Raw genomic sequence first — 16,643 nt, 5'->3', positions numbered from 1 at the left:
TCCTTAATATCTTGAGAGGATATATAATATAGTTGCCAAATACATGTTACAGTTATTAATTTGTTGATTATTTGTTTACATACTTGCATTTCGATCTCCATATACATACATTCTTTAATAGTTAAATGATAATTGATTCTATGTTTAACACATTGACTGCGGAAGTCTTTGAATCTATATTGTTTTTTACGATGAAACGTTTTATTTGAAAAATAGTTTCATTTTAAAACTGTAATTCAGTGGCAGTGGCAAAAAGTGCTTTTTGAATATTTTTTCTATCCAAAGGAAATACTAATTAGTTGGTTCTCCATGTAAATTTTCACTGATTCTTAACAATAAATCAGCTATTACTATTCTATCTAATCAAGATGCCGTCTAACAAGCTGCATTTCTCGATCTTTATACAAATTAATAATAATAATAATAATAAGTAAATTGTTGAACTGCATCTTCATTACACTTACTAATATATAGTAACTTGTTCAATTGTCTGTCAAATTGAATTCGAAATTAAACAACATCTTGATCTCCAAACCAATTTCATAATTGTGAATACTAATTGGTTAATAGTTGGTAATTTGTTGCTGGTTCAATTATAGAAATGTCTTGCAAACTGCTTCACGATCACCATACTAATTCGTTAATAGTTATTAGTTATAAAGTAATAAAAATCCAACTCAATAGAAATCTGTGGATAGTTAATAAGTTGTCTCTTGTCTGATTTTATAAATATATTCACTGTCGTACATAATTATCCAGAAACAAGCAACATCTCGATCTCCAAACAAATTCGTTGATAGTTAACACTTACGGGACGGCGCCGATTTCAAAACAATTTACTGTACAGGCTGTAAACTTGATTTCATTGTGTATGTTATGCAATTTGTTTGATAAAAATTTGTGGTCATTGAAGGACATACACTTATAATATTAATTTATTTTTGATCCTTTTATAAAGAATGGTGACGTTCAAAACAATTTTCAAAATGCATAGCTGGTTGATTTTGACATGTTTTACAATAAAATGTTGTTCGTCGCCTTCCTCCTGGTGCTTTTCTGTCAGAACTGACAATACAATCCCTGTTTCTTTCTCTCGCATTTAGAATATGTCACTGATTAGTCAGTATATTTGTTCATTTTCTTACTGCCATAATGGTTTGTTTTCTTTATTATATTGTCTAATAATTCATTTGTAAAATATAAAGTAAAATAATCTATTGGATGCCTTATATTGTTTGGTATTTATAGCCGGGGTGTTTGTTGATGTATGTCAAACTCGATTGATGAAGGAGAATCGGCACATTCGCTAATGTCTTTCTACTCTTCATTTAATTTGTCGAACTTCTTCTTCTTTTTGTTGGTTTGATAATATCATCATCACATTCACGACTATCTTCGGTGCGAATAGTAATTTCGTAAAATTTGTCTGTATGAATGTCTATTTGAAACTCATCTTCACTACTGCTCAACTCACAAAATTTACCAGTCGTTTTGCCTTATTTAAAAGCGCTCGGTCGTTTTAAATATTAAAAAAAAACTGTGTAGCAAAGAAAAAGGCTAAAAACACTACTAAAATAACTTAAAATTATTTTCAAAATACAACACTGTTTATCACTGCTATATGTAATTTATTCAACTTCTCGATGCAAACTGAGACATTGTTTATAAAATAGCCTGTGCCTCACAGAGTATGTTTTTTCCACTCAGGTGGACAGCCGTCCCCAAAGAGTTAATAGTTACTAATTTGTTTCTGCTTTGATGATAGGAAGATCCAACAATCTTTATAGAAATCCGTGACTAGTTAATAAGTTGTCGCTTGTCTAATGACATAAATATCTCCATCTTCATATGTGATTATCTAAAAACAAGCAACATCTCAACGATCTCCATACAAATTCGTTTCTCATCAACGTTGAGTACACTGTTAATTGAAGTACATCGTTCTGGATGCCGTCAAAGGACCGGTCTGTGTACATCCCAGTAGTTTCCCGTCATATCGTCATGTAATGTACCTACCTATATCCCGTACTCTCGAACGAGACGCACACGTCAACAATATGGACTGCGGCCCACTTCGGTAATCAGTGTCCGCTCTATGAAGACATGCTCTTAGCTGGTTGCTCTCTCTAAAGGATGGTCAGAGTTGAACGAGGAGCAAATATAAGAAGCAAAGCTTTTTATAAACCAAGTGCAATTCTATGCAAAATGGTATTCAATATATATTTGTATAATTGAAACTTTCCAAAAGAGAAGTTGTATTTTCGCAAGAGTATCTGATTTACTAATGTTTCCTCGACGTTTACATTTAAGGGGGTTCTTCGTTTTTTTGAGAAAAACGTATTTAAAGTTTTTAATATAATGTACTAAATACACCATTTAATTTAATGTACTAAATACATCATGGTGTTCAAAGATGCTGACACATTAAAATGGTCATGTGCATGAGGTATTATAATGAAAAAGTGAGCAGCTGGCATACAATAGCTCGCGGAGCGATGAAAAAAACGGTTTCAGATGATCATACATATAAATATATATAACTTCGTCAAAAAAATAGATATTGAGATGATTTTTTTTTTAAATAATTCTAAGGTAATTAATTTTCAAAATCTCAAAATCGAAAAAAAATAAAAAATAAAAACCGAACAACCCCCTTAGGGATGGGCGAAGGAATAGAATGGAAATTTGTTTTTGGTATATATCAACAGGAATTGTATGATGTATATGAAATTTGTACTTATATATTTATTAACTTCCAGAATTAGAAGTACGTTTTCACCAGAGTATTTGATTTGCTAATTTTGTGTTTCCTCGAAGTTTCCAATTGATATATTATGGATATGGATAGACGACGAGATGGTGTGGAATATTGTTTTTAGTAGAAATCATCTAGAATTTTATACTACTTTTGTAATCTTTTGATGGTTGAAACTATTCTGAATCTCTTCAAATCAAATTTGTATAAGTCAAGCTTACCAAAAAAGTATGTGTTTTTGCCCGAGTATCAGATTGACTAATTTTGTGTTTCTTTGACATTACCAATTGATGTGTTATAGATAAGGATGGATAAGTAGATGGAATGGAACATTGGTTTTGGTATAAATAAACTGTAATTTTATGGAAAACAATATGCATCATGTATTTGTATGATAATTACTTTTACGAAGAAGTAGAAATTAGGGTTTGTTACTTATGGTTTTGCTTGACTTTCAAGTAATCCTGAAGTAATCCTGAAGCGTATGTAGGTGATATAAAACGACTTCGACTCTGTGTCTGACCCTTCATCGACGATTTCTCGAAAATTTCACTTGATTCAAAAATTTAAAAGCCATTTCGTGAAACTCGACAAGGACTCACGTTGATTAGTTGTGCAAGACAATCGGCTAAGCCGTTTTTTTGAAATCAACAAAAATGTGTAACATTTTTCATTCACGTTTAGTTGAAAATCCTTAACCGATTCTGAAAATTTAAAAACTTTTAAAGCTTTCGAAAGGTATCAAGTTTCAAGTGCGCTGATTAGTTTTTGGTAAAGATCGGCCGGTCCATTTCTTTATAATTAATTTTTGGATTCTTTTGCTTGACGATTTTAATGAAACATTCTATGGTTTTAAATGGATTTTATAGTCATAAATAATCACCATAATTAAAATAATAGTCATAAAACATAATAGACCCACGAAAAGTGGTTTAATTATGAAAATTCGGTAAAGTTTGGAGGATATTTTAAAAGTTGCTAAATATAAATTCTTACTGATTTGAGCGGATTATTTACATATATCGAGATGCATTTGCAAAAAAAAATTAAGGCAAAATGCCACATTAAGAGTTTTTTGTCTGTTTTTGAAAAGTAATTAGTACTAAGAATTCAATGAGCTGCTGTATAGCTACTTCTTCTTTATTTCCACTTCTTTTCTTTATAAGATAACCCAGTGGTTTTTAAAAGTGATAATATATTTCATCTTTTAGCAGCAAGTTGTATTTTTATTGGAAAATACATTTCGATTTAGATTTTTAGTGAAAATATGTATCGCGACTGCTTGATGTTTTATTTTGACACCCCATTTGTATGTTTGCAAAACACATAAACTGATATTGAGAACAAAAAATAAAATCCAACCAGTCAGCTCACTTTATATTAAATAAATCCATCTGATTCAAATAACATAGATCACATATTTTATGGTATCTAAACGTACAGATTAAATATTATTCAATATGTGCTCTTTTATTTTCAATAAATTGACAGCAATTATATGGTAGTATCACATATAAGCCTTCATGTAGTTTTATTTTAATTAATTTAAATTAATTGCTTTAGCCAATATTGTTAAAGTTCACACGGTAGGGATTTAATACTAATTGAAATGAAAAACAATTTTGTGGTATTTGGTATATCACTAACGATATTACATAATTAAAAAACTGAACACGATATAAATAAATAGAAATTAATTAATTATTATTAATTTTATATACACAAAATATTGCTGTGAAAAATAGACATGAGTATTAATATTTTATTTTGGGAAATATTGTTTTTAGTGGAACTTAAAAAACGTTCCGGTAATATTTTTTTACATTAGAATTTGCATTCAGCAATTGTGCTAGGGGCAGAAACTCCTTTGTATGCCTGGGCATCAGTAGATGTCTTCACCCAAATCACTTTTATTACAATTTAGTATATCTAGGGCAGTCATTTGGTATGGCCGGCTTTCTAGTGTATATAATTATATATACACACATATATATATATCTTATATATAAAAATGGATCGCAAAATGTGTTGGTAAGCGCATAACTCAACAACGTCTGGACCAATTTGGCCAATTCTTTTTTTTAAATGTTCGTTGAAGTCCAAGGATGGTTGTTACGGCGAGAAAAAACGAATAATTGCCGGGAAAACCCTAAAAACAGCCCTTTTCTTCTTCAATCGAGTAGGCAACGCAATTTGTAAAAAAAACAATCATCTATGTCATGACATTTTGTGTAGTTTTTGATAATCTAATTTTGAATATATTTATATAAACATAGAAATATCTTTCTCTTAATCAAGCTATATTGGCAGCCAAAAACATTGATGTAAATTAATTAAATTTCAAAATTCAAGAACAAATTACAGGCGAATCAGTTGATTCGGCAACTAACCAAAACGATCCACCGGAGTTTTTAAACTCGCTGGATTTGCTAGGATTGTCACCTCACAATCTTCAATTAAAGGTTGGATCGGCAATTATCATGTTGCGAAATATCGACCAACTATATTCAAAGGATAGTATAAAGCAGAAGATGTTCTCGCACTATGCATCCCAATGCGTTTCCAGTGCGTTTATGGTATCATTAAGTGTTTGTGGAATTAATTTAGAAAACCCATGTTTCTCACATGGAAAATTGTATGTTGTTTGTTCCCGTATTGAAAAGCCATCAGATTTGTTTGTCTATGCGCCAGGTAATCAAACAAAAAACATCGTTCATCACAAAGCACTACAATAAAAATTGTACTGATTTTTGAATTATGATTTACTTTATTAAAATTACTTACTTTTAAATGCTTATAGTATTTTATTTAATTATTTTTAATTCACACCGAATTATTACCAGGATGACGGTTCTGTCCAGGATAATTTTTTGCAAAGAATAGAAAAAAGGTAAAAACAAAACATCGCCACATTACAAATTTTTTTGACAGGACGAAGTCTGTCGGGTCGGCTAGTATATATATATAAATATATATTTTTTACTGATTCCGAGTCTGTGCAACGCGAAATCACTTAGGGAATTGCCTGAACTACCCCCAACCCAATTGTCGGGGCAGATCTTGTGTTTATTTGTACGCAGCGTTACATATCATCCATCAATTGCAATGGAATAAGGGCCGAATTACATTTTTATAAGAATCTATTAAAAAATAAATTCTTGTTCAAAATACTTTGATATATTTATAAATTCAGAAAGATGTTTTTGTAATAACGGTACGGGAAGTTCCACCAATTTGCCTTAAAGGCACGATACTACTCACCACTAATTTTTTATATAACAAAGGTCCATAAGTGAGATATACTGAATTTGGAATAATTCAATTTGGTATATGTGCTTACTAGACAATCTTCAATTTATAGTGTGAATTTTGAAACCAACACAAATTAATAATAATATAATAGATCATGTCAGTGTAAGTTATTCTAAGAGAACAGTTATCAATGAGAGAATAGTTTTTTTACTAGGTTTTTAGTAATGTTGAAGTTTAGATTTTAGTGTTGTTGAATATCGTTGAAGATATCTAAACAGTTGAATATCTAAACAGTTTAGATATTCTTTGGAATATTTTACACCCTAAATCGGTTCCTTACCTTGTATATTCCTTAATGTTCGACTCTGACTTGAACCCATGCCATCTGTCTGTCTGCCCTGTCTTGCTTTTTTGATAAATCCTATTCGCCCTTGTTCAAATTTATCAACTCTTCAAACCGACTCTCTAGCCATGTACGTTTTTTGAATAAATAATGTTCTTCACTGTGAATACAGAGAAAATATATAAGGACTTTTTGTGTACAAGTATAGTTTAGTTTGTATATTTTATTTTTTGGCTACTAGGATTGATTTACAGAAGGACTTTTTTACAGAACTTATGAAATTTAAAGTAATGAATATTTATATAATAAGCAGCACTCACTAAATAGTAAAAATATTGAATATTCATATAATAACACTTTATCGTTTTGATTCAAGATATAATGACCTTTTAATTTGAACTTACGATAGGACGATGTCATAACATGGATTAAAATCATTTTTTGTTTCAACTTAATTTTATTTCTTTGCCTATGTATTTATACATATATACATATACTATCTAACCAGGTAAACGTTGTTTTGCTAAGTAAGGTATATTCTAAACAATTTCTAGAGAATCAAAAATATTAATACTTTTAGTGTATAAGGATGTGTTGTTTGAATGCTCTACACAATAAGGATTTATAAAAACAATAAATCCCATTAGTTTGTCTATATTTTGTCAATACAATCAAACTGGAAGTTTTATACACTTTTTATAGAAAACATGGTATAATCCAATCCAAGTCTTCTTTGGCCTTTCGACCTATTGATTAAGTTTCAAGTTTTCTTTCAGATTCTTTTTGAATTCTAGATTTTGTGTATAATTGTAAATAATACTTACTGAGCTTATACAAGAATTTCAAATTTCTGCGAAGATGGATATAAAATGAATTAAGTATATCCCCTTTGGCCTGCTTTTTGCAAAGTTTCAAGTAACATTCGATGAATTAAAGTAAATTTAATAAAACGTATTATGGATTTTCAAAGATTACCTTTTATCTCCCGAAAGTCATAAGAATCAAGGTTATAGCTGGTTATACATTTTTTTTCTCTACTTTCAAATATTGTTGTTAAACAATGCTTAACTTTACTGGTTTTGACACATCGGTAGTGGACTTTTTTAACCCCGTACTTTCATAAATTACTATCTATTCTTCGATAAATTCTGGAAAATTATAACTGGGAAAATGTTATTCGACAAAATGTGCCTTTGATCGATACCATATTTAGGTTCTGAATTAAAATAACATAAATGAAAAATAATATAACTTAGAAAATGTTTTATAAATATCAAAGAGTATATAATTATACAAATGAGATCTTTCAGAGCACCGTGTTTATGAAATATATGCCGAAAAGTGCATTTTCATATTAAACGTAATTGAAAAATAAATTTTAAATAAAAACGTAATTTTCATTTAGAACGTAATCTGTCAAAAACGTTTGACATTTGACGTATTAGCCACCGTCCTTTGTTTTATTTAAATTACGCTTCCACAAAAATTTTGAAATTAAAAATGTAAAGATTCTACTCGATTTTGAAATAGTATCTCACCTTTTCGACAACCTACTGATTAGCACGAATTTTTCAAGACTAAGACTGGCCAAATCGGTTCAGCCGTTTTCGAGTTTTAGCGGATCATTTTATCGAGAGCTCCATTTTTATATATAAGATATATATATATCTGATAAGACATTATTGTATCTTGAGTGCAATGTTAAAGAAATAAAAACAATGAATATTTGTATATTTTTAATGAAATATATGTGTATATCAAATTCATCTTGCCATACCCCGAAAGACTAAGTTCACTCTTAACCATATTTAGATCCTATGTTTTCAGATGCGAATTAATATCAATACTGCTTGATAGCTACTTTTGAGTTCAAAATAACATTTATAGAAAAAAAAATAGATTCAAATTTAAATCGTTGTCATGTATTTCTATACTTAACATAGAAAGTTGCACTCTAGGAAGCTGCTGGATGAAAAATATGGGATTATTTTACAAAATTGCAATACGTAACTTGCAATTGATGTTTTCCAAAACTACTACATTATAGTCTTTTCGACTACTACAAAATAAGTTTTTCTCAACGAAGTTTCAAGTAAAGTTCAAATATGAATAGTATAAGCTTTTCCAAATAGCTTTTCCCAATACCACTAACTATTTTTCCCAACATCTGCGTTTGAAACCGAAAGAAATATCCGTTCCCGAATCGGATAATTTTTTTCTAATTTCAAACTTATTTCTGTCCACGCCTTCCGTCCTCGGCTTGCGTGATGTAAGCAAGCTTTATAAAACTTTACGTGTTGAATATCTATGTTTTATAAACTAGCATCATAAATATATATGGAGAACTCCGGTAACTGAGCGGTTGTAAATCGGAACTTCAAACTTTAATCTTGATTTTCCGAGGCGAGCCAGAGACGTGATCAAAGCCCGCGCTTGTGGCTATATGTGCCAAGTGCACAGCCAACCGCCTATCAACCACGAATGCGAATGCATGGCCTCTTAGGAAGTAAAGTGCATTTTAGATGCAACCACTCGGCCCAGCCAACTTAGTTAAGGGATGATATTTCTATATTTATGCGGGTGCAGGGCTAAAGTCGCTGATAAATAATATAAACTTACACTGATATTACAAAATGCGATATTAGGTTTGATATAAGGCTCTTCCATAGATTAGTGGTTAAAGCTTGGACATTCTAATGATGTTCATTTTCACTTGGAAATATAAGTAGCAATATGTTTCCAAGTGAAAATAAGCTTTCTGATTTAATAATAAATCATCACTACCACGGAAATTATAATAATGAATTCATCACATGGAGATGAGACAACCAATTGAGCCTATAAAAGAACCTCGTCGTTCAAAAGTTGGCAGTTGGCTTGTTACGTTCTGATTATTGTTAAAGATACATAAAAAAGAGTGCGCGTAAGGTTCACACGAGATTGAAGTAAAACTTATTTGCTACTGTACAAGGTGGCATTTAAGCAAAAATAAATACATCGTATAACAATTTTGAATAATGTTTAGTAGTAATATGGTAACACTCGTGATGCACCATTTATTTACCAGTGTCAATCATTATACACATTTATATAATGATAAATTATAAATTATATATTTATAATAGCACTGAAAATATGTATAATATTTAAAAACAATAATGTAATTAAAGTCATACTTCAAATATGACATGATCGGTTTGTCATTGTAATTAGCATTAAGAAATTAACCTTCATTAGAGAAAAAGTGTAATTGCTGATTAATAAATTCTATAATATTCGTTTACACAGTGGATTATGTTAAACAACGTCTGAACAAATATTGTTTTTGCAACTTCACTCATGTAATAATTGTGTTTGAAGAACTTCATGTATATAAAATTAACATACATTCATTGACTGATGGTATCTTTTTACTTTTTCGCTGGCGATATAATCTCATTTTTTGAACAGCTCTAATTTCTGCCTTGCCTAAAAATATTTTCCATTTTAATAACTTTAAAGATCTATACAAACTACGATTAATACAAAAAGAATTTCTAATCAATAAACTTACGTTTATCATTTTACGTTTTATTATTTTCAAGGTACAGGGTAAAATATTCTTCTGATTCCGGCATTTTTCATTAAATTAAGACTTTAAAATGTTCATTTATCTATGCCGATTTCCTTATTGATATCGGTACGCATACAACGTTGACGCCGATACGCATACAACGACAGATCTCTATTCACAGACGCGACGACTAATGACAATCGACCCGTATAGAACGATATCGCCGAGAGCGAATGATGAATCATTGGCACTCGACCTTGTCGTAACTAAATTCCGTTGCATTTGTACAGATTTACACCCGTGTCGCGCCTAAAAAAGTTTTACTCCAAAAAAAACTTTCTAATTTTCATCTTTTTCGTTTTGGCTCAACGTTTAAGTTCTAGGACACCCTGTATAAATGTGCTTATATACATAGGTTTTTTCCTCCATATTTTATGAGACGGTCTCAATAATAAAACTTAATTAAAATTGAATCAGAAAAATCTCTCCTTGTTTCAGAAAAATATTAATTTGCTGATCAAACAAAGCATGTTTAAGTTATGCATAAATGGGAAATATAATATTGTTCTGGTGGTTGAATAACGTGACTTGAATATTAATGAGTCAATATTACTTATTGATTCATTTGCATTTTTAGTTATTACTTCACCGCTTCAATCTTTATTTATTCGCGGTCGTGCCGCCTTCCGATAATTATGTTAAAACGACTTTGGCAATTTCCAGCTCTTCTCGAGGAAGAGGACTTATTTACTATGAAAAATGCTATTTATCGGAGGAGAAAAATATATAGCGTTGATTATAAGGTTGTCAATGGTTTTGTTATAGTTTCCAATTTAATTTGCTCCATGCTAATGAATGACAAATCTACAATCGAAATTCTAGTTGACTACCAATTCTCCTCATCGTCTACTAAATATACTGCTCATTCGTCCGCCCTCGAAGAATTCGTGCCGCCAACATCGACTCAGTTGACTTTTCCGACAAATTGGTGTTTTCTTGTTTGCGTCATTGAATTCTTTTGGCGTCTGCCGTTTACTTTGCGAATTCGAGACAGGTATACAGGCTATAGAGAGAAGCTTTTGACAATAATGTTTGATGTCTCCGTTCTAACTTTTGATGATGTTTTTGCATCAAAGAAAACTCGGCCGTGGGTATTAAGTCCACACAATTGAATTTAATTATCAGAATCTCCGAGCCGGAGCTCACTGCGGCGGATAGGGTTTAATTAGCTTCCGAAGATGGGGATTAAATTAAATTTGTTAAAATGCTTGGCGGGCGTTCGTAATACTCTCTGAATATTTTGGCGGCACGTGAACGGAGGTTTAAGTCAGGAGAATATGACTGATTCAAGATTTGATTTTGTGCACGAGACTGAAGGGAAAAAATATTTTATTCATCCCAAAACCATTAAAAAAATACCAAATTAACATTTGCACTAAATGCTAATATTTTAGACATAACACAGGTCGTGAAATTTGATTGAACTACTCTCATTTCTTTATTAAATTTACTTATTTTAGATGATTTTGGTAAAAGTGGCGTTAGTAGCTGCTTTGCTTAATCTTTGACAATATGTCTACCATCTATCTCTCTCATCACTTATAAAGTCAAATTAGGACTCTATCAAGATCTAATGCGAAACAAAAGGATATCAGTACTTTAGCGATTATGATAATCTTTAGACTTTTATTTTTTTTATTCAAATTTTTCAATAATGAAATCAAGCATTTTATTATTTTTTAATCTGGATTAAATGTGTCAACTTTTGATGAAACTTATCAACATACTTTGGTACACATTTTGAAAAGGACTGCGTCTCAAAATCGAACGGTTTTTAAAATTTCTTATTTCGTGGAGCAATTGTGATATTTCATACTGTGGTCTCAGAGATATTGTCACAGTCAAGGATTCAAATTTTTAATGAATATAATTAATAAAAGTTTACAACAATAACGGAAAAATGCTTCAAGTTGCACTTTAAAGCTCATAATTTTCAAGCAAAAAAAAACAAAAAATTGATGTGAATATACAGACTATAAAAATAGATATGAATATACAGACAACAATAGAAAGAAAATGAATTTACAGACAACAGCAAAACAGGAATAAATATACAGACAACAAGGAAACGGAGATAAATATATAGACAACCAGGAAACGGAGATAAATATATAGATGACAAGGAAACGGAGATAAATATGTAGACAACGAGGAAACGGAAATAAATATACAGACAACAACAAAACAGAGATAAATATACAGACAGCAAGGAAACCGAGATAAATATACAGGCAGCAAGGAAACGGAGATAAATGTGTTGACAATAAGGAAACGGAGATAAATGTGTTGATAATAAGGAAAAGGAGATAAATATACAGACAACAAGGAAACGGAGATAAATATACAGACAACAAGAAAACGGAGATAAATATACAGACAACAAGGAAACAGATATATATATATATACAGACAACAAGGAAACGGATATAAATATACAGACAACAAGGAAACGGAGATAAATATACAGACATCAACAAAATGGAGGTAAGTATACAGACATCAACAAAATGGAGATAAATTCACAGTCAACACCAAAATAGAGATAAATATACAGACAATAACAAGATAGAGATCAATGTACAAACAACATAAGAAATAAATATAAATATGTAGACAACTAAAATAGATACAAAAATCAGTACTTTCCTTCTGCAATTGAAAGAAGCAAGCACTGAATCCCTTATGCAAATACTTCGCCTTCTCCAACTTGGATCTTCATAACTGTCCAAGTCACGTCAAGTCTCGTTTGTTTGAATAGAATAAATTATCTAAAAGTTTTCTTCTGTTGCTCTCGGTAAACTATTTGTCTTGCCAACGTTATGTTGTCGAGTGGATTGTACCAAAATGTCTTTGCAGAATAATAAATGCGATATAAATCACGCCGGCAAAACGACATAAATTAAATACCATATGCAAGCACGATGTCTCTGCAAGAACACACAATTGTAATTAGAAAATTGTTTGTTTATTTTGATTTTAAACGATTGCGATGGTAGTAGATAGATGATTTGTTAATTTTGTATCGAGATGTTTAACTTATTTTAAGGAATATATGCATTGAGGGTGAAGAGGAGCTTGAAGGGCTATGGGAAAGGCTCTACCACCACTATCTCACTATCTCAAAAATAAGCAAAGTTAGAAATTTTTATTAACGACATTTGAAAGTACAGGGTGAAAGATATAAGTACATTAGATCTGTGTGACTCGTGGTTGTCCCATATTATCCCTCCTACGGGGTCGTCTACAAAAATGACTTTGTATAATTGATTGAAGTGTTCATGGAACAAAAAAATAATTCGCAGTGTAGATGTACCAGTATTTTTCAATGAATAAGTAATTTTTGTGTAAAATTTTTCTTCATTTGATAATGTCTCCAAAGAGCAAAATACACATAAAATAATTTATTTTACAAAAATGATATAGCTGTAGAAAATCCAGAAACACAAGTTCCACTTTACTTCATATCAGTCGAATGCATTTCTTATAAACATATACACATTTTAAGATATATTTATATTAATTTATAACGATATTTTTAAAATTTGCGAAAATAATTGGATGTCATCGAGCACGATATTCTTTTCAATTTTCCTTTTTTTGGATTTTTATTTTAGGATGTGAATAGCCTAATAACATATTTGTTATGTTATTATATGCGATATAGTAAAGAATAAATTAACTTAATATATTAGTTTTTCATATTGTGTAATTTTCACCTGTATCTTTTTTCCAGGTGGCGCAAACAGTTTAGCTGCCAGCTGAAGATCACTGAATCTTTGTTCACCGCCGACATGGCTTGTATTCAGGTATGTTGTTTATTATATATTTCATTTTTTTAATTTTATTTTCTTTAATAGCATATTTGAAATGTGATATTTTAAGATTTTTATGTGCTTGTAAATGCATTTAGTATAAAAAAACATACTGATTTATAAATTTCTTATGAAAAAATGTTATTACATTTCATACGAACATCAGCGTTGGAATTAAAATGAACATTTTAATTACAATTTATTGCCATTTTTTGTCATTTTATACATAAACTTCCACTTTAAAATTGTATTGTTTAGTGCATGTGTTTAGTGCCAATGAATAGGTGTTTAGAAAATGCAACTTAGGTATGTATATTTTATAAATTTATTTTCACTCGAAAACAAATTACTTTTTAGTACCCAGTGACATCTTTCTTATCATTTTAGAACAACATGGTTTTAGGACATTAATTTTTCTAATAATTTGAAACTTTTTTATATAAGGTACACGAATAAGTTATTTTAGGAAAGAAAAAAAAATAGTTTTATGAGATTAACTATTCTAATCATTTGAAACTTTCATACATAAAATACCGATTTCCTTGTTGATATCGATACGCATACAACGTTGGTGCCGGTACGCATAGAACGACAGATCTCTATTCACATACGCGACGACTAATCACAATTGACCCGTATAGAAATGATATTGTCGAGAGCGAATGACGAATCAGTGGCACTCGACTCTTATCTTATCTTATCTGCCGTAACGCACTTCCGTTGCATTTGTACGGATTAACACTCTAGTCGCGCCTAAAGAAGTTTTACTTAAAAAAATCAAATATCTTTTTGAGTCACATAGTGATAACCTAAGGTCCTCAAATATACGTTAAGTTAATGCAATTGTAACATTTCTGCATTTCTTGTAGATAACTTGCTCTAATCTTCCTTGCAATATTTTTGCACAATAGTTAGTTGTTAAAAACTATTCACAAATTGCATATTACAGACTGATCAACAATACTATTATGTTCACCTATACAACAAAAATCGATCAATGAATGAACTTTAACTATTCAACTTGATACACCAATTCTTCTTAAATATATTCTTGATATTGCATTTTCATCTAGAACAATTTCAAATGGGGGAATTTTGACAAATGTATTATACAAAAAGTTCCATTTTTTTTATATTTTATATACACTAATATTCATCTTTAATATATATTTTTGATACTGCATTTTTATCTAGAACAATTTTAAATGTGGGAATTTTGACAAATACATCATACATAAAGTTCTATTTCTTTTTTACTTTATTTTCTGACAATTTTTTTGATGTCACTGGGTATCCCCATACACCTTATCATATACTTTACATTTATTATTATGATTTATATATAATGTTTTTACTTCACCTGCTTTTATTTTGCACGTTTTGCTTCTGATTTGTGATTACTCAAAGAGTGTTAACGTAACCATCGAGAAACGTTTAATCCGAAACCAAAGCAAAATTTTGTCAATGCCTCCTCATCAGCTGTCCGTGGTGTCATGGCCTCGAGACGGTCATCCGACAAAGGTCGACAGCGACACAGCGAGCACCTCAACCATCGTCCGCAGCACCTCCTTCAGCCGGAAGAACCGGAAGAGCAACGTCCTCATAGCGCGCAACCAGTTTCTTATCAGGTAATAAGGTCATAGTTTGTATATATATATGTATATATATATATATATATATATATATATATATATTTATTTATTAACAAAGTCTAGTAATAGGGCATAACATCAATAAAAAACATGAATTTCTTTCAAAAATTTATTTTAAATCCATACTTTTCGGCTATAATCCTAGGCTTCATTCAGTGAAAACTAAAAATAAAATTAAAAACTAAAACAATTGAATTGGAGTGAAAAGACAAAATAAAATAGTAAAAGTATTTACAATTAGTTAATCTTAGTGTTAAATTGGAAAATTTTAATAATCCATGGCATCAGGATATGGTAATGCACTGGCACTAGGTATTATAAATATTAAACTTGTAATTACACAATATTTTCACAAAATACTAATTTAAAAAAAATCACAATTGGATAGTGTGTTGTTCGTAGACTGGTTGAAGATATAATGGAGAAAGAACTTTTTAAAAAATATTTTTTGCCAAGATTCTACACATGTGTGGAACGAATTGCGAATCCTTTGCGCGTCGTTTTTATTGTTTTGTGAGAAATTTGGAAATACTATCTAAATGAAAGAGGTTTGTGTCGCACAGCGTGTTAAGGCAATTCCCTTTATTTATTGTTTTATTTCTGTAAATAGTCAAAAAAGATTCTTCTATAATTCTTAGTTTGAATAAATTTATTCGAATTGTAGTACAGTCGGGTTAAAAAAATCCGTATTGTGTTTTAAAGTATAAATATGCTCTGCTATCATAGTTTTAAACTGTCTTGGATTTTTTTAATAGTTTTTATGTTGTTGTAAACGTTTCATCAAGTTCTGGCTTGTTTCTCCTATGTAAATTGAATTACAATCTAGACAATAAAAAAAGTCTTATTTTTGCCTCGGAATCTGCAGCGATTACATAGCTTCTGGTCTGTGCCAAAATACTTTAAAAAAAAATTCCACAGTTTTGCAAAACAAGCCTCTCATTATTTTTCTTATTATAAAAATCATAATTATCGACTGGTTAAATATATCAATGTTAGTGCAAAATTTTGTTTGTTCACTATCCACTGATGATGACATTAAATTGAATGTCGAAACGTTTGGAATTAAAGATTATTTTATAAATCTTTGCCTTTTCTTTGTTTGATGTATCGCCCTCAAGAACTCTCATATGTTTCAACCTCAAAATTAACTACTAAATCATATATATATATATATATATATATATACATATATATATATATATACACATATATAGAT

General features: G+C 30.3%; 1 protein-coding gene across 1 annotated transcript in view; it reads left to right on the top strand.

The window, feature by feature from the left end:
• The window catches only part of LOC113383434 (uncharacterized histidine-rich protein DDB_G0274557-like), a 33,934-nt gene that overhangs the window by 6,247 nt on the left and 11,044 nt on the right, over positions 1-16,643 (top strand). The window contains exons 2-3 of the mRNA XM_026621699.1: positions 13,697-13,769; positions 15,255-15,403. Coding sequence (XP_026477484.1) covers positions 15,269-15,403 — 135 coding nt within the window. The 5' untranslated portion in view covers positions 13,697-13,769; positions 15,255-15,268. The remainder of the gene's footprint in view (positions 1-13,696; positions 13,770-15,254; positions 15,404-16,643) is intronic.

This window comes from Ctenocephalides felis, unplaced genomic scaffold (genome assembly GCF_003426905.1).
Source record: "Ctenocephalides felis isolate EL2017-DRISC unplaced genomic scaffold, ASM342690v1 CF-g0.4_SCAFFOLD_03570, whole genome shotgun sequence".
NCBI classification, from domain to species: Eukaryota; Metazoa; Arthropoda; class Insecta; order Siphonaptera; family Pulicidae; genus Ctenocephalides; species Ctenocephalides felis.
The sequence above is the reverse complement of the archived record's forward strand: the minus strand, read 5'-3'. Positions and strand labels throughout refer to the sequence as shown.